Genomic DNA, 26,644 nt, shown 5'->3' with positions numbered 1-26,644 from the left:
TTCAAATTTGAGCCGTTTTTCGATTTGTTGGCGAACGACGGAAAAAAGAAAAAACTTACATTTATTTATTTATTTTACAAATGTAAAATAAAATCAAAAAATAAAATCAAACTTTTGCATATTTCAAGACAGGCACTGCATTCTACGATAATTATATATTCTGACTGTAAGACAGGAGGTACAATACAAAACATGACTTGTGAAGCAAACCTATTAAATAACATTGTAAAGTGTAAGAAAGAAAGTAAATGTGAAGGTTAGCAAGGTAGTAAGGAGGAGGAGTGTGCATTCTATGACTTTGTGTTTTTGTGTTTTTATGAACTGCATATTGAACTGTCTTGTTGATGAAATGTGCTATACAAATAAACTTGAACTTGAGGAGAAGAGAACACAGGGAAGAAGAATTGGGAAGCTGATCAATACTGATAATTAGACATGTTCTCCATGTAGAAGTTATGTTAAGATCATATTATCTTAGTCTTCTACAATGGGAATTTAATGCAGGAGAAAGATTGATCAATCGAGTGTTGATTTATGTCTCCTGACCAGTAGTGGCAAAGGGACTATTCTATCAGTCATTAGGCAAGAGGTAGGTTTTACCACAGGCAGATCATCAGTCTCATACAGGGTCAGCATGAGACAGTCATGCACTCTCATACTCACTTCTCAGGTGGGCTTGAACCAACTGACTCTGGACTGTTGCTCCATGTAATACCTGGTAAACAGACAGAGATATCACAATATGATGAAACAGGGTGAGCAGATACTGCAGCAATTTAAAGGTGTTCAACAGAAAAGCCTCCTCATTAAGTTGTGATCTGTACAATAACAATTTTAAACATTGTCAAACGTTACTCCTGTCCAATTATATTGGAATGCTTGTTTATGACCCTTTCACCTTTAAATTTGTTTTTAAAAAAAATGTCTGAGTTGAGCCCGCACTCAGTTTCTTTGTCACATCCTCTGTCAGTGGTAAATAGCTTCTATTGCTATTGACAAGTGTTTGGTGTACATTGGATAATATGAAGAGACAATACAGAATATCTTCCTTCAACAAACAGGGATCTCACTAAATCTACAATGAGTTACTTAGACTGCAATATGTCTTAAAGACAAAAGCCCTGATGAGTCTGATCTTAAATTCAGTCTAAATCAAAACCTAAATAACAAGTATGCTATTTTATGCTGACAAGCATCCCTGTTTTTCCTTCAAATGTAACGATGGTCATCATGGCCAAACCATACCGCTTTAGTTTCATCAGACCACAGGGCATGTCTTCAAAAATGAAGGTCTTTGTTCATATGTGCATTTGCAAAGTACAATCAGGCATTTTATGTTTCTTTTAGGAGTAATGTTTTTGTTCTTGCTGAGTGGCCTTTCAGCCCATGTCAGTACAAGATGACTTTTATTATGGACAATAAGGCTGTCTTGTTGGCTTTAGCCAGAATCCTCACAAGGTCTTTTGCTTTTGTTCTGGTGTCAATTTGAAAATTTTGGACCAAAACATATTACTCTCGAGAACACAGAACTCATCTCCTTCCTGAGGTATGATGGTTGAACATTACCATCATATCTATACTTGTATATAATTGTTTGAGCAGATGAAGATGTCAAATTCAAGTGTCTGCAAATTTCTTGCAATGATGATTCCATATGCAAACTTCAGATTTTCAAGATATTAATAAATAAACTACTGACATATTATTTGTCTTAGTATTGTGGAATTTAGCAAGTACAAATATATCTGATACAATTTTTATATTCTAACTTATCTAAAACAATTTAAGTTTGGTCAGACTTAACATCAGTGACAAAAAAGGTCTTTGTGTCTTTTTTTCAGTATGTAAACTTCTACCTTCAACTATATATTTCTTGGAGACTAAGTCATGTTTGGGGGAATAAACTACTTCACTATTTTCACCATCCTCTACCTCAGTTTCCATGGTCACGGTGACCCAGCTGCTAAAGGAGGCTCTGTCACATTAAAACTAAGAACATCATGTTCCATGTGTTTAATTTTTTGTATTTTTATCTTGATTTTAAAAATAGCCTTTTGATTAATTGGTGAACTTTCATCAATGCTACTAATATACAAAATTCCTGTCAAATAAACTATGATGTCACTCAGTTCACACATAACAACCGGGACTTCGTATCCCAAAACTAGAGAAAGAAAAGCTCTCCTATGGTCTTAACCTCCAACAAACATCCTGCAGCTTACAATGAAGCTCACAGCTCAGTATTAAAACGTCCCTCTGCAACTGAATTTTGGACCTGGCAGAAAGACAACCAACAATACATGTCAGCAGGAAGAATTTATGCTCCATCAAACTAGCCTCAAGCCCCACTTAAGTGTGTTCAGTCCTTTGTTCGTTACTCTGCTGCTACATGATTAGACTGCAATATTTAGTTCAAATTAGCTCATATTGGGGGGTTGGTTTGTGGTGCAGCAGTACTGCAGCAACCCTTTATTTAGACCAGGATTCCTGACTGAGACATTTTCAGCATATCTTCTCTCTTTCTCTCTGTACCCATACTTTGTTGGATCTACAGCAAATAAAGGTCACTAATGCCAGAAAAAAAAGTTAACTAGGATAATTTAAGATTGAACAATGAGACTGAAATAATTAAAGGGGCAGTAATAGGTATTTTCTGGACATAGTCCCATTTTATAGCACAATGCTATGATACTTTCAGTTGTAATAAAAATACTGACCTTGCAATTTGACATTTTGAAATGGGCCTCTGTTTATTTTAAAAGCTTCTGCTCTACTATATAAATCCCTTCAGAACGTCATCCAAATAACGCATCTCATTATACCATTAACGACAGTTCTTCGGAGCGTTGAACTGAGAAGTAGTTTGTTTGATGACCTCAGCAGCAGTTAGCCAGGTATTTACTAACTGCTGCTGCTGCTGCTAGTCTGGAGGAACTGAGAAGGGAACATGTCTCTTCTGTGAGATGGAAACTCTGCTTGAGACTGCAGCTCCAAGGAGGAGCTTTGTGAAAACTGGCAACGCTTTGTATAAGTAATTATTTAGGCACCCCTGAATGGTTGCCACGGGAGATTCATGGAATTCACAAACATGTACGAAAGAATCAAAGCAACGTTCCAGATATGTTTATGATGAGGGAATAACATTGTAACACAATACAAAAGTTAAAAAAGTTGACTTAACATAAACTACCCTTTTCCCCTCAGTTAAGTTAGACATTAGCTGTGGGGATGACAATCTGTTTAATACCATTAAAGCTAAACCCTTCAAGGAAATATTGTACATGTTGTCGAGTACACCAGTGGCTGTCCTGTGGAGAGGATAACTGGCACTGGAGTTTTTACATACTTTAAACTCTTTTATGGGAAGAAAAGCCCTACTGCATGCTGATGAGTCCTTATACTGAAACTGCACTGTGGCTTTACAGGACAGCTGGAAGTCAACAGTGTCTCCCTTATGAACCCCTTTCAAAAAGCAATAATATTTTCTCAGAGTAATAAAAAGAAAATCAGAACAAGACTATGTTGGTATACTTTTAATTTAATTTCCATGAACTTAAGCTAATTTTAAACGTAGCATACAACCTGTTCCTGAAATAACATGACCTGTGTTAGTATCTGTTTGTTTTACTATCTATTTAGCAAGATAGAGTTTGCCTTTGTTATCTCTGTATTACCACAGTAGCCGGGTTAAGTGAGTTCTTAGTGAAGCCTGGCCGAAATGATGAACTCCAGTGACCCAAAGAGATCACGCGAGAGCTGCAGGTGACGTCAACATTTGGCCCTGCCTTGTAATCACCTTATCTCTGAAAGTCACACACCTCTCTATGGTGATTGGATAAACCCTCACACCTCCGCTGCGTGATTGGTCAAGTCAGACGTCATGTAGAATAGTTCATTGTTGACATCAACGTGTGAAAATACCGGTCTCGTGGAGTCGTTTGTACTTATGCATCATTTAATTTTAAGATCGTAAATGAGAAACAAAAGATAATAAATTGCTTGGCATTAAAACAGTGCTTTTTTATGTGAAGACTTTGATGGTTTAACATCAGTTTTTCTTGAGTCACTTGACCAATTATTCAAAAAGTAGAAAGTCGGTTTTTTCGTTTTCGTTAAGCCAAAACTTTGCTTATAGTGTCGTAAAATTTTCGGGCAGTTGGAGCAAAGCGACTCGGGACGAGTAAGAGGAGTCTGAACTGGAGTAACCCCCCTGCTAACATCTTTTTTCCTGTTACGTCGGAGGCCAACGAATTACTCCATCACTGGCTGGATCCAGAAGCTCTGCCTCTTCTCTCATTGGACTGTACCGTCAAGCGGCTGTCAGCCCATGTGGCGTGGCCAGGCATAATACAGCACATTTATATTCATCAGTGAGAAAAAAAAGGGAAAGAAGCACGGCGGCTGAACATTGAGGAGAGGAGCCGGTTACCGACGACACCTAGCTGAACTGCCTTCCGAACGAATTCAGCACCGGGACACGAAGAAGAGTCAGACAGGTGAGCTCTTTGCTTTTCCAAAGGGCTTAAGCTCTAATTCTCTCATGTTGCTGCGTCACTTTAAAAAAAAAAACTTGGAATGGAAGTAATTAGAATTGATAAACATAAAATTTAGCTTAGAATTTGAAAAGTTTAACGAACGGTTGATGCTTGTTTTTCTTATAACTGTGCTCTTCTAACCACAAGAGAGAATGTGTTGGGCATCACTGCAGTGACTCCAGTTCTAAATAACTCCATCTAAACGTTCCAGTCGCTTGACCAACCGGTCTGGTGCTTCAGTATCAGGTCTGGCCGATCAGGTTCCTGGAAATAAGTGACTGCACTGTTACAGATTCCCTGTATCCTCTTAACATGGATGGCACACTGGCTTTCTAGGCACTAAGCCTAGCGCTTTAATTATTGGGTCAAAGAAATATTTGTCTATGATTGTTGGACCTTTTTATTAATTAAAAATAAGTTAATGTTTTTTTATTGCTTTTGCTCTGCAAATGGTGATAATTTAAATTACACTACATACTTTAAACACAACTGATTCAAGAAAGCTTTTTTCTATTAAACAGCTTTATATTTTTTGCTCTAAATATTTTTGTTATACCAGTCATGGTGAACAGAATGCTGTTCATCATGGCAGTGTGTGTCTGTGTGTGTGGGGGTGGGGGACCAATTGCTCCTTGTGGGGACCGGAGCCTGGTCCCCACGAGGGGAAACACTGCTTTTGGGTCAGGGGTCAGAGTTAGGGCTAAGGTATGAATTGAGTTTTGGTTAGGGTTAGGTATGTGATGGTTAGGGTTAGGAAAAGGGTAAAGGTAAGGTTTAGGCTGTAGAAATGAATGGAAGTCAATGGAAAGTCCCCACAAAGATAGCAACACAAACGTGTGTGTGTGCGTGTGTGTGTGTGTGTGTGTGTGTGTGTGTGTGTGTGTGTGTTTTGTGTGCGTGCGTGTGGGGAGGATGGGGTCAGAAAGGGGTGGGAGGGCTCTCCCAGGGGGACTTTGGGGACAGAGCCATCACTTATTTGGCTGCTCCTTGAGAAACAAAGTGGGGCTAGGAAATGCTGAGAGCTGCTTCTGTTGATTTCAGTTATAAGGGATGCACCGATATGAAAACTTGGGCCAATATCTATAGCCAATTTTAATGCTCTTGTTATGGCCAGTTACTGATATATACTAATATCATAAAACATCTTTTAATATTCTGTTAATTTCGAAAAACAAAATCATTTCACATTTGTAGTGTTTCTATTAAATAAAAAATGCAATTAAGTTGACAAGTAAGTCTGCTCACACAATACATAATTAAAAATCTTAGTGACGATAGATGTAAACACATGAGTTATATTCATATTTCAGCCACGACATCAGTGTTCATCGTCAACCATCAGAGGAGATGTCAGCATCTTAAACTTAGAAGCGATCTTAGAGGTCTCTTCCTCGGACTTTCCCAGGACTCAGAATTGCATCAAAGTTTTGCTTTTGAACGACAATATCCATATGTTTTACTGGATTGTCTTGGAATAAATTGGACTGAAGTGAATCCATTTTAACATCAAACCTTTTTGCTTTGTATGATTCCTGAAGTGATTGTTGTTGGGAATTGGTGATATTTGTGTGAAATGAACTGATGTTGCATTCAGTTCAGTGACATTTTATAAATGACCTAATAAAGCATTTTATTGGATGCCATACTAATAAGGCAGTTCTTTCTGTAAATGAAGCATAATTCACTCACAGTGTTGAGCAGCATTTAGCGCATGGCAGACGTGATATTCCTGATCAGTAGCTTCACTGTGAGATGACTGTTGAGATTGTGGGGAAGCAAATCAGGAATTTGAGTAAGCTGGTTTCCTGTTATTATTCAGCAGTTTCTCCTTATCGGATAGTAGAGGAGGCTGATATGCAGGTAGCTCTAAAAAAATAAAATATTATGAAAATTGTCTGATATTCTGAGTTTTGGGTTTTCTATTTTCTGTAAGCCATAATTATCAAAACGAAAAGAAATAAAGGCTTGGTATATTTCATTCTATGTGGAGTGTTTTGCTTCCTTAAATTAGTGACTAAATTATTGAACTTCATCTTATTTAATTTTTTTTTCAAAGAACCTGTCGTTGCCTTGAGAGCAGTCACTGAATTCAGCATTGATCGATATTGTGTCGTTGTTTTCATCAAGCTGCTGACTCGTCTTCTCCTGTTGTGGCATGCTCTGGAGCTAAGCAGCACCGCGTCAGTTCAGACTGTGTTCAGGAACTGAGCTTTATGTGCAGCAGGTAGCTGCTGTTTCCTTTCAGTGTGGGTGCTGTTGGTGTGTGGTCTGGGTTTGTTCGATATGGCACTGAAGCTGTTAACAAATCGTCTTGGAGCCCATCTTTCTTTCTATTCATTAAAGTGTCACGGTGTAATGGCTAAAATGGATTTGCAAATGTTTATCGTTCTGCTCTGACACTGCTGGTGTTACAGAGTTCTTCTGTTTTTGCTGCTTAGTCCCAATTAAATGTTTCTGATCATCAAAAAAAGTTTAAAATGAGACAAAGAGAACTTGATCAGATACAAACAGCAAACAAGGGGTTCATTTATTTAGAAAAACAAACTGTCCAAACCAACCTGTCCCTCTGGGTAAAAGTAATTTCCCCATAAACCTAATAACCAGTTGTGTCACCCTTAGCAGCAACAACTGACATCAACAGTTTTGGATAACTACAGAGTCTTTAGCATTATCTCTGAGGAATCTTGGTCTGCTCTCCTTTGCAGAAATGTTTTCATTAAGCCACGTTGGATTCAGATACTAAATCAAAGTCTGACCTAGTCAAAGTTATGGACTTTGACTAGGCCACTCCAAAAGTTCATTTTTGTTTTTGGTGCTCCTTATTATTTTTGGATGCCTTGCTACTGCGCTTTGGGACATTTTCTTGCCCCTGCAGAACCACAGTGAGATTGAGCTTTAGGTTTTGTACTCATGGTTGGACATTCTCCTGCAGGATTTTCTAAAAGAGAGCAACATTCATGATTACATCAATTGCAGCTTTTTGTATTTCTTCAGGGTGTTTTTATTAAAATTTTAGCTTTGTTTGATGCAAGCACTTTTTTACAACACTGTACTGATGTGTCCTGTTCAAAATCTTCAGACCAGGGATTTTCAAAATAAAATAAATAAAATTCTGATAATTTCCAAGAAAATACATGGCTGTTCATCAATACTTTAGGTCTAGGTCCATTAACCTAAAAAAGTAAAATCTGCCCATAAATCTTGTCAGGTTTACTCTGTCAGGACCTACTGGTGGGAAAAGCAAAAAGGCTCATATAGCAAAAAGAACTAGTCTAAGCACAAAGCCCTGTGCTACTCCACAGAGAACTCTGGAGTATATGCAGATGATTTATTGTTCACATGAACAAACTGGAATCTGTGGGATACAGGCTTTAAACCAGCCTAGCGCTGTTTGCTTGATTCCTACATGTTCAAGCCGTTCTAAGAGAGTACAACAGATACTTAGTCCCTGTAGCTGTTGGACCCTATAACCATTGTTACTATTTGACTGCTTGACAATTATTCATTCTGACTGATGCTCTGTTATTATTGTAATTTGTTTTTAATTTTAGAACATTTATTTTATTTTCTGATAATAGACATACTGCTTTAAACTTCTTATTCCCCGGGCTTGTCTTGTTGAGGGAATACTTTACCAGTGGTCCCCAACCCCCGGTCCGTGGACCGGTACCGGTCCGTGGACCAATTGGTACCGGGCCGCCCAAGAAATAATTAAATATTTCCATTTTATGTATTATTTGAGTCTGGAGGATCTTTTATTTTGAAAATCCTTTAACCGGATTCTCTCAGTTACTTGCGCGCCAACACTGAGCCCACAAGCAGCAAAATGAGTAAGAAACAGATCAGGTGTCTTTGGAAAGTTTCTTTGCAAAGAGGAAAAGGCCCAGAGAAGAAACAGGAGAATGCATTTATCCCGGACTGGTAGGTGAGTCCCACATTACAAGCCGCTCTGTGTAACATGCGGCGATCGGCTCGCTAATGAGGCAATGAAGCTTCAAACTGCTTCGCCACATAGAGACCAACCACGCTGTGGATATAAGCAACACTTCGGGTGTTATTGTCTCCATCACTCCCAGATGGGACCGTCTCGTTGCAGAGAAACAAGCTCAGGGCTCCCTTTAGTCATTATCGTGAGTTAAAATTTTCACGAAAGTAAAATGCTCGTTTTTGTGGCGCATCTGTATCTTATTTTGAAGGGATATGTAAACGTTACCATAGCGACCAGAGTCAGAGAGCGTTTGGGCAGTGGTCGAGAGGAGATGAGTAGAGCTTGTGAGTCTTAAGTCTGGTTTAGACGGCAAGATTTAAGGATTGTCGGCCGATTTTCCAAACCTCTGTGATCACAGAGCTGATAAAAGTACAACAGGTTCGATCGGTTCGTGTGTCCAGCCACAAGGCGGATATACACACCACACGAACCGATTCCAGTCAAACATCGCGATTCCAGAAGAAAATCCACAAAACCACCAACATAGCATATGGGAATTTAGAATGACCAAACACGGATGACGATGTAGAAACAATAGTGACAGTTTGTGGACTCATTTTAAGAGATAAAAGACGTAACAAAAAGAAAAGGCGGTGGATAAAAGACGACGGGGAGCAGCCGCTCTATTTGCTGCACTATGATTTGGAGGTGACTATGTTTTTTCATAGTTAACATTTTTAACTGAATAAACATAAACATATATAATAATGACCTTTACATATAATAATAAACATTTCCACATATCGTCTCCGATATCCACCGGACTCACAGTTGCGCGATATGTCAGCTGTTTGGGATTCCCCTCTGTTCTTACGTCACTGCGCTTTCTGATTGGCTACCTGTCACATTCAACAGGTTGCATTCTCGTTCCTAGTCAGGGTAAACCCCACAGGCTGCGATAAAAAGACCAAGACAAGCCAAATTGGGTATATTCAGGATTTAGCGGGAACACCAACATGCAGAAGTCTTATCTGACGGTTCTCTCTCTCTCTCTCTCTCTCTCTCTTTCTCTCTCTGCCCTCCTCGTGCCCCCCACAACCCCTACGGAGCCGCAAAATTTTCCAAGTCTTGACCGGTCCGTGGTAATCTACTGCATGAAGATAACTGATGAGTAGCCATGTTGACTCAACAGAACCACCTCTTCCCTTCCCTCTCAGATTATTGGATTAATGGTTTCTAGAGGTTCTAAAAGTAGAAGGGGAGGCTGAGCACATGGAATAAGCTCCCAGATTAATACCCAGAGGCAAACATCTTGTCCAGAATGAAAAATTTTGTTTTTTTAAATGAGTTTACTGTCACTTTCTTCTACTAAACATGTGCGGTGTTCTTTTCTGTGTTTACAGTAATCCAGGATGGATGAGATTGTCATAGCAGGAATATCAGGCCGCTTGCCAGAGTCTGACAACCTGGAGGAGTTTTGGGAAAACCTCATCAATGGTGTGGACATGGTGACAGAGGACGACCGGCGGTGGACCCCAGGTTAGACATGCAATGTGGAATCACTGGGTTTGAATTATGGTGTAATAAATTACATCTGTGCGGCACCTTGCCCAGTCAAAACATTTAACTTGTTTTTCTCACATTTCACATACATATTGTTTTTATTAGTAATTCAGTTCAATTCAATTCAATTATGTGTTAAATCTAAACATACACAGATGAAAATATTTGAAAAGAAATCAGCTGCAGGTGGATTTCATGCTGCAAGTGCTTCTTCAGTTGTATTTTCTGACCATTTCATTGATGCATTATAAGTATTTTAAAATTTCTGGAGGATCATCATCTCCACCAGGTTCATTTATGTGAACTAGATCAGACGTTTATTATGAAAGTGGGTGCTTTACTGGACCATTTCCCTCTACACGTAACCACATCTTCAAATAGTATAAAGAACACAGTTGTACATTGTCTAAATAATTAATTAGTATAATAATAATTAGTATTTCATTGAAAACCTCTGTTTTTTATGCTTGCCACATTTAAAATATGTTCTAGTAAATTGCTTATTTTGATGTAAAATTGCTTCAGCATTGTCATTAAACGCAGTTCGGACTCAACTGAACTATAATCAATCTGCTTTTCCGAAGGTTTGTATGGCCTACCCAGAAGGAACGGCAAACTGAAGGACATTAGTCATTTTGATGCAGCTTTCTTTGGAGTTCACCCCAAGCAGGCCAACACCATGGACCCCCAGCTCCGTCTCATGTTGGAGGTCGCCTATGAGGCTATCATGGATGGAGGTGGGTAAACACTGTGAACTACTAACAGCATCCAAATTGTAAAGCTTAACTGAGTTGTCATTGTTCAAAAACCTGTTGCCTACAGGTCTGAATCCGAGCAGCATGCGCGGCAGCAGGACGGGGGTCTATGTTGGGGTGAGCGGCGCTGAAGCCGGTGAGGCCTTCAGCAGAGACCCAGAGGAGCTGCTGGGCTACAGCATGACCGGCTGCCAGCGCGCCATGTTGGCCAACAGACTCTCCTACTTCTTTGACTTCAAAGGTATGTGTGCACAGTTAGTGGCCAACACTATGCATTCAATAAATGAGAATATTACTGAAGGCTTACTATGTTTATTTCAACAACTCCATCACTGAGTGGAACACATTATATAGCTATATTAATTCCACACTGTCTGATGTTTTCAAGTTTTTGATTCTATTAATTATAATTTTCTGCTCAGAGTTCATGAAATCACAACATTTAAGATTGGAATATTCCATCAGACCAATAAAAAATGTTTACTACAGAAATAGGCAGTTAGAGAAAAGTACGTCTAAGACCTGGCTGTTTAAAGTATATTTACAAAACATACTTTTAATCGGACAAACGGGCCTCATCTTGATGGATATTCAAATCATATATACAGTGTGAATGTTTTCCAGGAAAAACAGCAACTTAATAACAATTACAGAATAACAATGACAGAAAGCCGTCTGTGAAAATCTTGTTGCCAAACGGCAAAATCCTGAAGATGCATTTGATCCAGTTTATGAAGTTCATCAGCCATGATAATATCTGAATACCTCACTACACAGTCCGGCCGCAGTTCTGATCATTGTAGACTTCTACTTCTGTTGACTCTTCCAGTCAACAGAGGTTCACAACACCATGAAGTACTGCTTTATTTTAGATAAATGTTTGCTGGATCTTTTCTCATTTTAACACAACAGAATAACATTAAAACACTTGTATATGCCGACTAACACAACCACAGCCTTGATGCAGTGGCTCGCCTTTAACTTCTGTGTGTGTTTTACTCATGTACATTTCAAAAGAGACTGATGACACGAAAATAATACAATTTTTATGCAACCTTTCTTCTTCCTGGTACTGTTTTAGAAATGATCCTATTCAGTTTTGCATTCCTTTGGATCAGACTATGCTATGTTTGATAAGTGTACAGTATTTTATGTTGTAATTTTCCCCTTACTGTACAGTATGTTATGGAGACCTTAATGGGAAATTGAAAGAAAAAATGAAAAGGTAAACTTTCTGGTCCACATGTGGTGCCACCATATTCCAACTTGTGCGCATAAGATAGCATCTTTTCTCTTCAATGTCTCTTTAGGGGCTCTGTAGTATATTATTCTTAATTTATTCATTTAGTTTTTAATATATTCTTATTATTTTCTCTTTGTGTGAATATACAAGACTTGATGTCCTGTTACTTTGCTGTGGCTACACCTGAATTTCCCCTCTGAGGGACAGTAAAGGATATTTCTATGGTAAATGGCAAATGGCCTGTTCTTGTATATCACTTTATCAGGTCCAGAGAACCCAATAGTGCTTCAAACTACATTCAGCCATTCATTCATTCACACACTGATGGTGGCAAGCTACATCTTTTCAACCCTGTTCTATTCAGTTTTTGCATCCCCTTTTTTGTTGATTCACTTTTATGTCATTGCCTCCAGGTCCCAGCGTTACCATAGATACAGCCTGCTCCTCCAGCCTGCTGGCTCTGGAAAACGCCTTTCATGCGATTCGGCAGGGCCACATCGATGCTGCCCTGGTGGGAGGAGTCAACTTACTGCTTAAGCCAAATACTTCAGTCCAGTTCATGAAACTGGGGATGCTGAGTCCTGAGGGGACCTGCAAGTCTTTCGATGCATCAGGTAGACGAATTTGGCCCAAAAAATATTTTTTTAAATGTTAGTCATAATTAAGATGAGTCATTCTTACAAATTCAAGTGAATAGTATATGACTGCACTCATTGTCTTTTCATTATTTTTTTTATAAATTAGGAAATGGATACTGCCGTTCTGAAGCAGCAGTAGTGGTGCTGCTGACCAAGCGATCTGCAACAAACAGAGTCTATGCAACTGTAATCAATGCTGGCAACAATACAGATGGATACAAAGAACAAGGTCAGTAGACCCACCAAAAGTCTGTAAATGTAGAAGATTTGGCCTCTCTGTAATATTATATATTGGATAAAATGCATTAATGTAAGAATAAAGGCAATTTATTAGAGCTTCATGATTTAAATGCTTTTACTAAGTGGGCTGAATTCATCTAGTCACTCAAAGCACAAGAGGTTTCTCAAATCTTAGAGCCATCTGTCTATTACAGGACAGGATAGAGACACACAGGACAAACAGCCATACACACACTATGGCACAAACCACTAGTTTTATGTTCTGTGCCAATTTGTGTGCTGTATTGGAGTGTTAATTAGCTAAAGGAATTAAAAGTTCCTTAGAGTGTTCATTTATGTTGAGTCCACTTATTTGCCAGGTTTCCTTTTTGGTTTTCTAATTGGCCTCTTGTTGCCTCAGGTGTAACGTTTCCTTCGGGTGACATGCAGCAGACTTTGGTTCGTTCTCTCTATAATGAGGCCAATGTGTCCCCTGAACAAGTGGAGTACATCGAAGCCCACGGCACTGGAACAAAGGTCAATACACAGCTTGTGGTGTCATAAACACACCATTCATCTTCCTAATCTGTTTAGATGTTGCATCACCACACAATGTTCCTTTCTCATCTGTCCAGAATATTTCACAAGGATTATCTTGTCTCTGCTGCATCTCTGTTGTCTGCTTGCAGGTCGGAGACCCACAGGAGGTGAATGGGATCGTCAGTGTTTTCTGTCAGGCAAAGCGAGAGCCCCTGCTGATAGGCTCCACCAAATCCAACATGGGCCATCCAGAACCTGCTTCAGGTCTGGCTGCCCTGGCAAAGGTGAGCGAATCAGAAAACCTCTTACCGTCAGCTTTGAGACTGATATGGGAAGCCTCTGATTAGTGTCAGAGACACCAAATAGAGGTTTCTCAAATCTTTTTGTTTGACTTTCTGTGTTTGTGCTGATGGATAAATAAGAAGCCTGGGCTAGGAACTCTGAAGTATTGTCGTCTCCTCTGCAGTCACAGATGTTTTCATCTTTTCTTCAGGTGGTTCTTTCTCTGGAGCGAGGCGTTTGGGCTCCCAACCTGCACTTTACTCACCCTAATCCTGACATTCCTGCCCTTACTGATGGTCGGGTCCAAGTCATCAACCGGCCCATTCCCGTTCGTGGGGGCATTGTAGGGATCAACTCTTTCGGATTCGGGGGCTCCAATGTTCACGTCATTCTTCGCCCAGCTAGCAAACCAACGAACTCACCTATGCCACGGACGGTTCCCAGAATGCTTCCGGTGTGCGGCCGTACCGAGGCTGCAGTGAACGTGGTCATCCAGAAAGGGAAGGAACACAGCAGCAATGAAAACTTCTTGTCTTTGCTAAGCAGAGTGTCAGAAATCCCGGCTGCTAGCATGCCCTACAGGGGCTACGTTGTTCTCGGGTCTCAGAACGATGTAAAGGAGGTTCAGCTGTCGCAAGCTTCAGCCAGACCACTGTGGTACATCTGTTCTGGTGAGTCATCATCCACGTTCATTTAGTTATGCAATCAGACAAGTATCAACATGTTAACCCAACATTCCTGCACTAGCTAAAGCCAGTGTCGCTGTGTTTGAGGCATTGAAGAATTAATGTACCCCATCATAATCAACAACCATCCTGTGCAAAAACTGTTCCTGCTTGCGCAGAGTTCAGAACTTCATCTGTAAAAAGTACAGAAAAGCAAAGGATGTGTACATCTAGTGAAAACAAAGGCAAAAACATCAAACCTTTGCCTTAAAGTACACTTTGAGTTCCAGCAGTTCAACCGAAAACTTAATAAGTTAAGTTGGACACTGGTCCAACTTGACTTATTACTGCAAAGCAGTCAGCAACCATTGATAAACAAACTCAACACAAACTTTCCGGCATACAACAATGTGACTGTTTGTGTGTGTGTGTGTGTGTGTGTATGCGTGGTGTATGTGTGTGCGTGTGTGCGCGCACAAACCCGTTTAGTAAGGTAGCCTTTGTAAAATGACTGTGCATGCACATGTTGTAGAAAGGTGCTGCTCCAGTAGAAAAATGTACTGAATTATGTAATGATGTGGAGTCTGGAAGGAAGCCAGCTGTGATTGGTTAGTTCTCAAGGAATGTTGAAGATACAGTGGCTCTAAAAAGTATACACACCCCTGGTAAAATTCCAGGTTTTTGTGATGTACACAGGTGAGACCTTTACACCTCTACTTTTATTATTATTTTATTAAGCTTTATTTCACCAGGATAATCTCATTGATATTAAAGAGGATCCTGAGCAAGACTAGCAGCAGCACACAGAATATTCACATCAAAAACAGAACAGTTTTTCCAATAAGGTTGTTGAGGAAGTTTTTGATTCATTTTTAAGAATTGTTCTTCTTGAGTTTACGCTTGTGATCAGTTGCAATGATTAACCTGAAATATAGTTCAGCTGTTCTTGTAGAATTCTCCTGATATTTGTCCATTTGCATCCTTTCGCTGAAGCCAAAGTGATAGATCCTCCCCAGTGAAGGCAGTCACAAACAGTCAAACAAATGGAGTTGGTGCCATTATAAAAACTGAATATTTTTCCAAACTTACTGAAAAGACAAGACTGAAACCAGTTGGAGGATCTGCCAGTGTGCTGAGAGCAACACTGGAGATTTTCCATCAGGTTGTGTCCTACAAGAGACTAACATTTTCCGTAATCTCCATATCTAGACCAGTGGTTCTTAACCTTTTTTGAGGTACCGAACCCCCCAGTTTCATATGCACATTCACCAAACCCTTCTTATTCCCCCCTCCTTCCCCTCCCACACACACACAAAATACTTTGCGGTATTCTGATTTAGTATTAACTGTGTTACCACCCCCACGCCACTAGAGGCAGTAGCAACCCCGAAAAGATGCGACTAAGGAGCAGATTTAGGCTATAGAATTTGGTAAAAACGGTGAGTTTTGCTGAAGTAAATAAAGACACAAGCTCAAATCCATGCTGAGAGTGAAACTCTGTCAATCTTTTTTTTTTTTTTTTACTTTATTTACAAACAAACAATATACAATTGCATACATAAACGTGCTCGAGGTTGCTGGGGTAACAAATCCATAAATTCCATCAGAAGAGAAAAAAACAAACAAACAAACAAAAAAACTAAAATTACAAATCAAATTCATCACTCAAGGGGTCTAGGGGTATGATTCTCGCTTTGGAACTCTGTCAATCAGTGCTCCTCCACAGCTCTGATTGGCTAAGCAATATAACGATCCTCTGCAGCAAGTGATGGCAAAGCGGGGCATCATCACGACTTTACACAAGTGTGTCTTTATCTCCGCGGCTGAGGCTCTGCCGAACCCCTGAGACCGACTCATCGAACCCCTGGGGTTCGATCGAACCCAGGTTAAGAACCACTGATCTAGACTAAGAAGAAGTTCTGTAAAACAAAAGTCTTTTCTTCTAAAGAAAACTCAAAACTCTCCCAAAGAACTTTTAAAGGCAGAGTGAGCAAATAAGTCAAAATAAGAGATGATGACAGACTGCTTCCAAAGATTGAATCCTGAAACAGAATCAAAACATTGGTCCCGTATTTTTTAAAATGTGTTTTCCTCTTGAATTGTACAGGATACCACATAGTTTACATTGAAACATTGGAGTAAAATGTTGGGAAAGATTTGTAATGGCTCAGTTGCTTGCGTCACAAAAACCTGAATCAGTTCCCCTCCAAATCAGTTGGTGGCAGCAGTGATGCATACTTACACAGTATATTAATTAACCAAGTTTATGTGAATAGCAATTTTCAGCACAAGGTAGATCAACATGCATTACATCATGAAACATAAAAACATCGTAATATATCATATAGCCACCAGTTGTGAAACCAGCAACAGACTAGGGCTGAAACGATTCCTCGAATGATTCGAGTACCTCGATTACTAAAATATTCGTTTACAACAGCCCTACAACAGACATTACTCTTTGTCGAGTTCTATCATTGAAATCATCACTTTTAAATCAAGGCTTTTAGCCTTGATTTAAAGGAACTCAGTGTTTATGAAAATCGACGTATATTTATTCACTTCAAAAAATATTTTCTGTCTTTAGAAAATTATTTGGAGAATTCAGATGTTGTGCTCTGAAATGGCTGTGGTGCCAATCAGTTGTTGCTCCCCTCTGAGTAAACAATGGTCCCAACCTTACCCCCCCAAGAAAATATTGTGGTTTTGCTTCTATCAATACAACACTGCTCATAATTAACTGATTAGTCCATGATGGTGCAGAAAGCTCAGGTGGTTCAGCACAAGGAAAAAATAGAAAAGACTTGTAGTTTATTTGAACTCCCCCGATACACACAGGGTGTTTTTGCTTATTGTAGTTGTTGAATTCAGACTAGTATCTGTCCATAGGTATGGGAACCCAGTGGGCAGGTATGGGCCGCAGTCTCATGCAGCTGGTGGACTTCAGAGAGTCCATTCTGCGTTCTGACGTTGCCCTGAAGGACACTGGCCTGGTCGTGTCTCGGCTGCTCAGTGAAGCTGATGATGCCACTTTTGAGGACACTGTTAACGCCTTCGTTGGTCTCGCTGCCATACAGGTCAGGTACAGCCTTTCTCCTCCTTCAGTGTGTGAACTGCGAGCAGCAGCTCTAAAATGTGTTGTGTTTTTGAATGGTGTTTATAGATAGCCCTCATCGATCTGCTCAGGAAGATGGGTCTTCAGCCTGACGGCATCATAGGACACTCTGTGGGAGAACTGGCCTGCGGATACGCTGATGGTTCCTTCAGCCACAGCGAGGCCATTCTGGCCGCCTACTGGAGAGGCCACTGCATCAAAGTGGCCCACCTACCTCCAGGAGGCATGGCTGCAGTTGGTAAGGAACCTAGCTATAAGCTTTGTCTATTGTCTTTGTTTCCACTGAGAGGGGCTGAGTTCCACAACAACCGATACAATGATGGCAGAAGCACAACTTACTGAGATTTAAACCTGGTAGAAACAGTCTGGATTCATTTTAAAGCTTACTGAGGTTGAAACTAACTACAAAAAGATTCTTATTCATTTTAAAGAGCACAACAGAATCAGAACCAGCGTTATTTGCCAAGTTTGTTAATACAAACAAGGAACTGAACTCTGATTTCACTTTGCTTTTAATGTACATACATTTAAAAAAGAAGCTATGTTGTGATGACTTCCTGTAGGAATAGTTTCTGAAAGAGCAGGAGCTTTTAAAGAGACAGTGGCTTCACCACCCAACCCCGGATAAGTGGAAGACAGTAGATGGATGGAATGGATGGATCATTGGATGGATCATTGGATGGATTATTGGATGGATGGGATTTATGTCTGTAGGGACGAGTGTTAACGAATCCCACACACTTGGATGTTAATATTCAGCTTTAATTTGCAATGTTTGACCTCTGCTGGGCTTCTGGTTCCATGAAACAAATATGATTATTGGCTTAAAATTAAAATGCTAAACTAAATAAAAAACATTACACTTATCAAAACCCATCAGAACAATAAGGACTTCCAGCACCACCGGGAACATCAGACAGCTGGATCCTTCTTAATAAGCTGGTCAGCTTCAAGCTCAGCTGCAGCCAGTCAGAGTTCAGTTTTAGTTCTGCAGGAGGCAGTTTCACACGACAGAGAGCTATTTGTCCCAGAGACGATTTACATAACAGAACCTTACCTAACTCCCTCTGGATGCTACCCAGTTACTGAACCGCACTGGAAACATTAAACATATCTAATGTTTGATTATTTTTCAGAACATGGCAGTGATGTGACCTAACTTGTCCAAGATTTTAATTTTTGGGTTGAATCTCTTTGATGTTTCAAAATGATGGATTCTGTTTGAGGTTTTAATTAAGAATGTAAATAACATTATTTCAGTCTGCACTATTAAATATAGATTTTGTTTTCTATACGGCAGAAAAATAAGATCTCAGTATATGTTGTCATGCTAGTCAGATTTGGCGCTCTGTCTTGGTTAGCAACATTTAACAGTTGAGTAAAGCTCCCGTTCTTTCCAGGGCTGACCTGGGAGGAGTGCATCGCTCAGTGTCCTCAGGGAGTCGTTCCTGCCTGCCACAACGCCGAGGATTCTGTTACCATCTCAGGCCCTCAGGTTAGGCTTTCTTTTTTTTCCACATGGTTCTAATGCTGATTTTCTTCTGCATGTTCATATTTGACTGTTTTTGTGCGCTATAATTAACAAAAACATTCCAATCTCAAGTGTGCCAAGTTTGTTCACCTCCAAACCGGTGGAGGACTGGTTCATTTCCAGCAGCTTTCAGAGCAGGCACTCTCAAACCTCTGAGACGTTCCTGCGCTCAGACTGTCTGAAGGTCTGACCTCCGGCTGCAACTGCAGTTCCAGGACCATTTTGCAAGCGCTGATGGGACAAAGTTCAGACAGGCTGAAACCAGCGTTGTGCAAGTTTACAAAAACTGGTTCTCAGCTCACAGATTAAGACTGAGTCATGTATCAGTCAAACTTTATTTATAAAGAGTTTTTCAAGTAGAAGAGTGTAACAGTATTGTAAGGAGAAGGAAAGGCATGAAACCTCTGGAGAAGCACCTTGTTCTTGTTAATTTTCATTAATATTTTTATTAATGAATTTAACATAATAAAAAGGGCAATGACAATGATTTCAGTTCAGAATCATAAACCAACCCTGTGCCACTGGAATCATGGTGCTTCCTGCTGTTTGATCACTGAGTTTCTTCCATATCAATATGTATAACAGCTACATAAAGAAGATGCTAATCTAGCAACCTGTGGATGTCTTTCTTAACTAATGGTGTGTGTGTCTTTCTGCAGGAAGCAGTCCGTGCGTTTGTGTCACAACTAAAAGAGGAAGGAGTGTTTGCAAAGGAGGTTCGCAGTGCCGGCGTGGCTTTCCACTCCCACTACATGGCCTCCATCGCTCCTAACCTGCTGGCTGCTCTGAAGAAGGTACGCAGCCTCGCTGGAAGTCAGCAGAATGCAACATTTAAGTTGTTTTGGAGCAACTGCACAACACATTTCCTGTTATTTTAAGGCACCTATGAGATGAGATGTTGTAGCTGTCTTCAGGTCATGCTGTTCAGCCTTCAGGGTTCTCTTCTCTGCAATAGAAAAATCTGTTTTTTTCTTCTACTGACTTGACTGTAGTACGAGTAATTGAGAATCTATTGGGTGTTATATTGATTACAAATGTAATCAACAAGAAAATTCAACTGCGGTAGCCACCATTCAACCCATGGTTGGCAGCACTGTGATGATTTTTAGCAAAATATTGCAGAACTAAACACATTTAAATGAAACTGGCAACATTTGCACAACAACATAGAGACTAATTGAGACAGTTTGCCTGCAAAACAAGTTGATTTTCGGTTTAGTTGTCCTTTAAGGCACAGATTGTTGCTCTGCTCCTTTGGACAGAGTTGGACAGTTGAATCACAATGACCAGTTGAAGCACTAATTACAGTTTTAACTGAATATGATGCATCCTTTAATGATGTGGATCTGAATTGAATAATTTTGAACCTTAAATCAGATTATAATCACAATGCTAACTTTCATCTTTGAATGCATGTTTGAGACGTTATTGTTTTAAGAGATGAAAGATTTGGGAGAAGGTTTTCCTGGTCCGGTGTGAAAATCAGGTCTCCTTGTTGATAGTTATCTGAGCGTTACTTCACACACATCTGGTCTGATTCCATCTGTTGACTGCTCTGGTGTCCCTGATGTGAAATGGACTGCGGGTAGGAAATCTGGCTGATTTCTCCAGCAGAACCCAGTGGTTCTGGGACGGTCCAATGGTGTGTGGCATCGTCCCCAAGGCTGACTCAAAGGACCTGTGCCAATATTTCTCCATCTCAAAAGACGAAGGTGGGGTGATGGGCTCTGGCCAACGGGTGACCTAGATCAGAGGACAATTGGACCTGTGTTGTTGGCCACAGTGAGACTGAATGTGTCCAGTGAGATGCAACTGGACCCGGTTTTCTTTCTGAACTCTGGTCTTCTCTGTTTCAGAGTGAGAGCTGGAAACTAGAGAAGGAATAGGACTCCTTTTCACACAAAGTCTTTGAAAACTTTGAAAAACCTCTAAGAGCTCCTGGGGTTTAATCAGTTGAATTGAGTTGAATTGCTGAATATTTGTCTATTATTGTGTCCAAATCCCAAGTGATCCTTGTCAATAGTCGTAGTTTTAGCTTTTGTTTCCTTTCTCTCTGTGTCTGTTAGTTGTTACTTAAGTTACATTCAGTAAATGTGTGGAAATACATTTATTTCATAAATAAAATGTTTCCTTTTTAATTCCAGCTCATGATGATTGTTTCCTAATTGTTACCTGACTTCTACATCATTTCTTATTCAATAAGAAATTTTTGAATGCGAAATAAATTCAGTTTTGCTGGTTTACATTGGTAGATGTATGAGAATGTAATAATTCATTCTTACAGTAGGATAAGTTAAAATGGCACTAATATGCTAGTATATATTTTCTGATTATATCCCCATAAGATACTGTACTTTAAACGACTCTCGCCTGTGTCAGGTTTGTTCATTAACTGGTTCTCAGTCTGTGTGTTTCACACCAGTATCTACTGTTGTTTGTGATGCTAAAGGTGATCAAGGAGCCACGGCAGCGCTCCCCTCGGTGGATCAGCACCAGCATTCCTCAGTCTGAGTGGGGTTCTCCTCTGGCTATGCTCAGCTCAGCTGAGTACCACGTCAACAACCTCCTGAGCCCCGTGCTGTTTCAGGAGGCCCTCAGTCTGGTGCCTGACAACGCTGTGGTGGTGGAGATCGCACCTCATGCTCTGCTGCAGGTACTTCCATCTAACGTGAAATACTGTATTCAATTATCACAGCTTCATGCTCTGTTTGTCTGTATTAGATCGACGTTTAAAAGGGGATTAGATTGCTGGTGCTTTTTACTTGATGGGGTCCTGAATATGTTTGTGGCCAGTTAATGGTTCCTAACTGATGGTAAATAAAGTGTAAAATAATAAATAATTTTTAAAAGAGGTTACTGCTCCCTCCGGAGCTTTACTATAAAAAGCGTTGCTTTTTTACAAAAGTTTTAATCAAATCCATATGTGTTCTGAGACCTTTAAAAAGAAGAGTAGTTATGTCTTTAAATTAGGTATTGAACCCTATTAGGTTCAACACCTAATTTAAGAATATTTGTTTAAGGATTTATAGGATTTATAGAATATAGGATTTAAGAATATTTTCTTAAATCCTAAATTCTTAAATCTTAATTCCTAAATATTCTTAAAGGGGCAGTATTATTTAAAATTGACTTTCTGAGCTTTACATGTGTTATAATGTTATTCCCTCATCAAAAACGTACATCTTCCTGTCCTCTAATGTATCTTATACAATCCATAATATGACATCCTTGGTCTGTGTCCCAAATAGATAATATATTACTCATACTTCATAATCAAATAAGATTATCCAGACATCCTTCTGAACAGTATGCACCAAGAAAACCATACTCTGTGTGTGCATGTCTGTGTGTCAGAGTGGTAACAGATAAACTGACCAGAGCCCGTTATCTGCTGAATGCCCCGTCTTGTCAGCTCTTATCCAGCTGGCTGAATTTATCTAAAACACTGATTTTCACATATTTCTGTCCCCTTAAACTCACACTTAAAAAAGTAAATATATCCTTTGCACCGGTATTCAGACACTTCTTTTCCTGAATGACAAATTTTCTCCCTCAACAATGGTCAAGCTAATGGCTACAAACACTGTTATCAAAGACATTAGGCTTTTGTTTCAGAGGCATAGAAAATAGGAAAATAACACACCTTCCCACACATTTAGCACTGGAGCATACACTAATTGAGCTCTGCAAAAGCCAGCAGCCGTGGAGTGTTTTGGAAATGACGAAGTCAGAAACTGGGAGTAGTCATAGAGCATTCATTTCAGTACATTGATATTTTTATATATAAAAACATAAACAGTAAGAGGCAATGATATAATGTAGCAGAACACCAGGATTTCCACATAACTGAATCCACTATACATGCTCGATACAAAACAGAAAAAATATTTCAATACACCAGTATACATGGCATACGTTACTTTCTAAATTGATTGATCTTGGATTAGTACAGGTATAAATAATAACTAAACCAATGTTTTCCTCTTAGGCCATCCTTAAGCGCAGCCTGAAGCAAACATGTTCCATCCTTCCTTTAATGAAGAGAGGCCATGCTAACAACCTTGAGTTCTTCCTCTCAAACATTGGCAAAATCTACATGAATGGGTGAGTGAACGCCTCAAACATGTTGTGTTTTTTTACTGTTAGTATGACTTCTGGATTTGAACTTATTTTCTGCCTCCTAATTTTTGCTCTCACACCCTGGATTGTTTTGGTCTGAACTCTTTTAATTGCACTTGTTTAGGATCAACTTGGATGCTAACAGCCTGTACCCGGGGGTAAGCTGTCCTGTCCCAGTTGGCACTCCAATGATCTCTCCCTTAGTGCAGTGGGACCATTCCCAGGTTTGGGATATCCCCAAAGTAGAACATTTTTCCCACAGCTCAGGAGGATCTAAATCCGCTGCCGTCTATAATATTGGTAAAAATGCAGTTTTCGACTTCATTGCTTGTGTGCTCATTCAGATTTCTAATGACTCTTTTTTTCACCATTGTCTCTCTTATTGAAACAGAGATAAACTCTGAGTCATCAGACAACTATCTCATTGAACACTGCATCGATGGACGCTTTCTCTACCCAGCAACTGGTTACCTTGTGCTGGCCTGGCGCACTTTGGTCAGGAGTCGTGGGATTGTAATGGAATCCACTCCAATCAGCTTTGAGGATGTGAAGATCCACAGGGCTACCATCCTGCCAAAGACTGGTGAGAGACCAGGGCTCAGCATGGAGTCCAGTCATGGATTAATGACCCACTTATCCATGTTAAGCTGTTCACTGTGTCTCAGGGTGACACTGTGTCTCAGGTCCAATTCAATGCCATTTCCTCTTTTCAGGTCTGAACCATTTTCAGTAGTGATGAATCATTTATTAACCCATATAACAACCTAATAAACATCGGGAGACTGTAGTCAGTAAGAGTATAAGACACAATCAAAAGAGCGTTTTTATTGACTTAATTAGCATAAGGCCAATAAGTTGTGGATATTACTATTAAGTAAACAGCTTACGTAATAGTAATATACTTAGCTTTTAAGCTCAGTAAGCATAACTTTAAAGTGTCCCCTTCCTGTATAGACAAGACAACACTGCAAGTGTTAATCCTTGATGGAAGTATGTAATTTAGTTGAACATACTGAACAACAGGTGTTTTAGTGGAAACAAGGATCTGGTTCATTCACAAGTATCCAGCAACAGCCACATTCCCTTTCTGTGTGTTCTGATGATTCAGGATCCTACTTTCTCTGATGACTACTTGGAGTCAACAGGGTTGGTAGAATAGAGTCCAGACTATTTTCAGTTTTGCTGACTTCACTTTGAGTTTTTTTAAAAAAGACTTTAAGCACAAAACTCTTAAGTTTAAGTAGTTTTACAAGCTGACCTTTCATCAATTCATTCCCACATTGATGGTGCTAAGTACATAGCATTAGCTTCAAGTGTATACTGTTGTAGAAATCACCTTTATTTACCTTTGGGTTGCCTCAAAAAAGTCAAAGTGTTGATCTTTAAGAAGCTTCAACAATTTTGTAAACCATTCTTTTAATTTTATGTTTTCAAACAATGAGATCACCAGGAATTTTCAAACTTCTAGCTGCAGGTGCTGTAAAATGTGAGGGCCTTAGTGTTTGTGGGCCAAATTCAGAAAATGACTCAGTTTATATTTTGATTCGAATGAATACTTAAAAAAATAGATATTTTTTGTATCAGTTATGTCAAAATGTCTGCTATTTTGACAAATCTACCATCTTCAAAACTCTGTTCATTGCAGGCTCTGTTCAGCTGGAGGTGCACCTCATGCCAGCCACCAACAAGTTTGAGGTTTCAGAGAATGGAAACCTGGTTGTCAGCGGTGAGAACTTTTTGCATCTTCATATTTCCAACAAATACACACAATGAAAATATTTTACTTCTGTTTACATTTCATTTCAGGTAAAGTAAACATCCTTGAGGATGCAGACCTTCAATCATTCCATGTTCAAATAAATCAGAAAGGCGACAAAAAGAATGATTCCAACATGAAACTTAAGTTACATGACGTCTATAAAGAACTGCGACTGCGTGGCTACGACTATGGAAAGGCTTTCCAAGGCATCTTGGAGTCCAGCAGTGAAGGTAAAAAAGTATGCCAGCATTCTTTAGGATTTAAAAATTATTTTTTGTGATACACTGACTGATAATTTAAGAATAAAAGCATAGTGGTGGAAATAAATTCAAATATGCCATAAAGATCTAGCAGATGGGTCAGAGTAGTCTTAAGCCCATCCTGATTCTTCCCCTGTTTTAGAGCAACCTCATGGATGGTACAAGCCAGCCAAAGCCAGATAGTGCACACAAGTGATTTGATTGGCAACAAACTGCATTTCTTGATTGGTTCATGGATTCCTCCTCTAATAAGGACATTTCAACCAATCCATGACAAGACCACAGTCGTAGGCGAGATGGCGTGCCATGTCAATGGTGGCAGATCCATTGATACAATAAACCTGCACTGGTACCAAAATATATCCAGTTTGGACTCTTCCGTCTTTGTGCCCAGCTTTCTTGTCTTTTATTGGTGCTTCCCAACCCTCTGCTAAACCTTATTTAAATGAATTTGTGATGGGCAGTTTTCTTCAGAACCCTAGAGGGATTTATGAGGAGATAACGGACTCATTTGAATCAGGTTTGCTGGAGCAAAAACACGTATAAGACGTCCTGGACATATAAGACGTCCTGGACATATAAGACGTCCTGGACATTGGACGCTGTGCAAGAGGGTTTGGCTCCACATTTTTTTACCCGTGGACAGAAGATTAGAGAAACATTTGTGACTCGATTAGACAAGTTCATTCTGCAAATGTTAATAAGAATTATGGTAGAAAATACAATTTTCCACTGCGTACCTCACCATATCATGTTTGTTCTCTTTGCTTTCAGGAGACAGTGGAAAGCTGCAGTGGACAGGAAAGTGGGTGACCTTTCTGGACACCATGCTGCAGATGATGGTGGTCGGGCTACCAGGTCGCAGTTTGCGCCTGCCGACCAGAATCCGCTCAGTACGCATCAATCCTGCTGTCCACCTGGACAAAGTGTGCGAGTATACTGATGGACTGCAAGGTGAGTTTAACTGCTATGTTCAAACTTAATGCTTTTAAGTCTTAACTACGGGTGGTGACATGGACTTAACATTGTATCACAATATGTTGTGGTACTAATCTGAAGAACATTTATTACTTGTTTTTTATGTAATTTGTTTTACATGTTTTTAGGCTTTGACTGCATGGCTCAGAAATCACAGCATCACAAACACAAATACTGCTCTTGAAAAACACTCCCATTTGTAATCTGTCTGTTTAGGACACCTGACACATAAAAAACTGTGATTTGTATCACTGAACTGCACGCAGTAACTGGAATTGGTAATTTTTTCAAATTGACATTTATTGATATTATCATTGAACACACAGTGGAGAATTTAGTAGAAATAGCAATCATGATAAGCTGGATAGTTTTTTGGGGATTAAATATAATTAATTGGAATTTACTGAGACAACAATAAATCAAAATTCGGTAACACTTTATTTGAAGGGGGGTGAATAAGACTGACATGACACCATGATAAACATGACATAACACCTGTCATGAACATGAATAA

General features: G+C 39.7%; 1 protein-coding gene across 2 annotated transcripts in view; it reads left to right on the top strand.

The window, feature by feature from the left end:
• The first annotated feature begins 3,948 nt into the window (after positions 1 to 3,948).
• The window catches only part of fasn (fatty acid synthase), a 40,631-nt gene continuing 17,935 nt past the window's right edge, over positions 3,949 to 26,644 (top strand). The window contains exons 1-20 of one of the 2 annotated variants that reach the window (XM_016674749.1): positions 3,949 to 4,496; positions 9,875 to 10,002; positions 10,611 to 10,763; positions 10,849 to 11,022; positions 12,438 to 12,638; positions 12,769 to 12,891; positions 13,303 to 13,418; positions 13,571 to 13,705; positions 13,915 to 14,374; positions 17,258 to 17,445; positions 17,532 to 17,721; positions 18,884 to 18,978; positions 19,674 to 19,808; positions 21,464 to 21,667; positions 23,003 to 23,118; positions 23,258 to 23,433; positions 23,525 to 23,716; positions 24,779 to 24,859; positions 24,940 to 25,122; positions 25,927 to 26,106. In XM_016674749.1, the coding sequence (XP_016530235.1) occupies positions 9,876 to 10,002; positions 10,611 to 10,763; positions 10,849 to 11,022; positions 12,438 to 12,638; positions 12,769 to 12,891; positions 13,303 to 13,418; positions 13,571 to 13,705; positions 13,915 to 14,374; positions 17,258 to 17,445; positions 17,532 to 17,721; positions 18,884 to 18,978; positions 19,674 to 19,808; positions 21,464 to 21,667; positions 23,003 to 23,118; positions 23,258 to 23,433; positions 23,525 to 23,716; positions 24,779 to 24,859; positions 24,940 to 25,122; positions 25,927 to 26,106 (3,229 nt within the window). In that variant the 5' untranslated portion in view covers positions 3,949 to 4,496; position 9,875. Of the gene's footprint in view, positions 4,497 to 9,866; positions 10,003 to 10,610; positions 10,764 to 10,848; positions 11,023 to 12,437; positions 12,639 to 12,768; positions 12,892 to 13,302; positions 13,419 to 13,570; positions 13,706 to 13,914; positions 14,375 to 17,257; positions 17,446 to 17,531; positions 17,722 to 18,883; positions 18,979 to 19,673; positions 19,809 to 21,463; positions 21,668 to 23,002; positions 23,119 to 23,257; positions 23,434 to 23,524; positions 23,717 to 24,778; positions 24,860 to 24,939; positions 25,123 to 25,926; positions 26,107 to 26,644 lie in introns of both variants that reach the window. The other variant, XM_007558696.2, reaches the window with a different exon arrangement.

The sequence above is a fragment of the Poecilia formosa genome, unplaced genomic scaffold, assembly GCF_000485575.1.
Source record: "Poecilia formosa unplaced genomic scaffold, Poecilia_formosa-5.1.2 Scaffold4, whole genome shotgun sequence".
NCBI classification, from domain to species: Eukaryota; Metazoa; Chordata; class Actinopteri; order Cyprinodontiformes; family Poeciliidae; genus Poecilia; species Poecilia formosa.
This window is presented reverse-complemented; position numbering and strand designations above follow the sequence as displayed.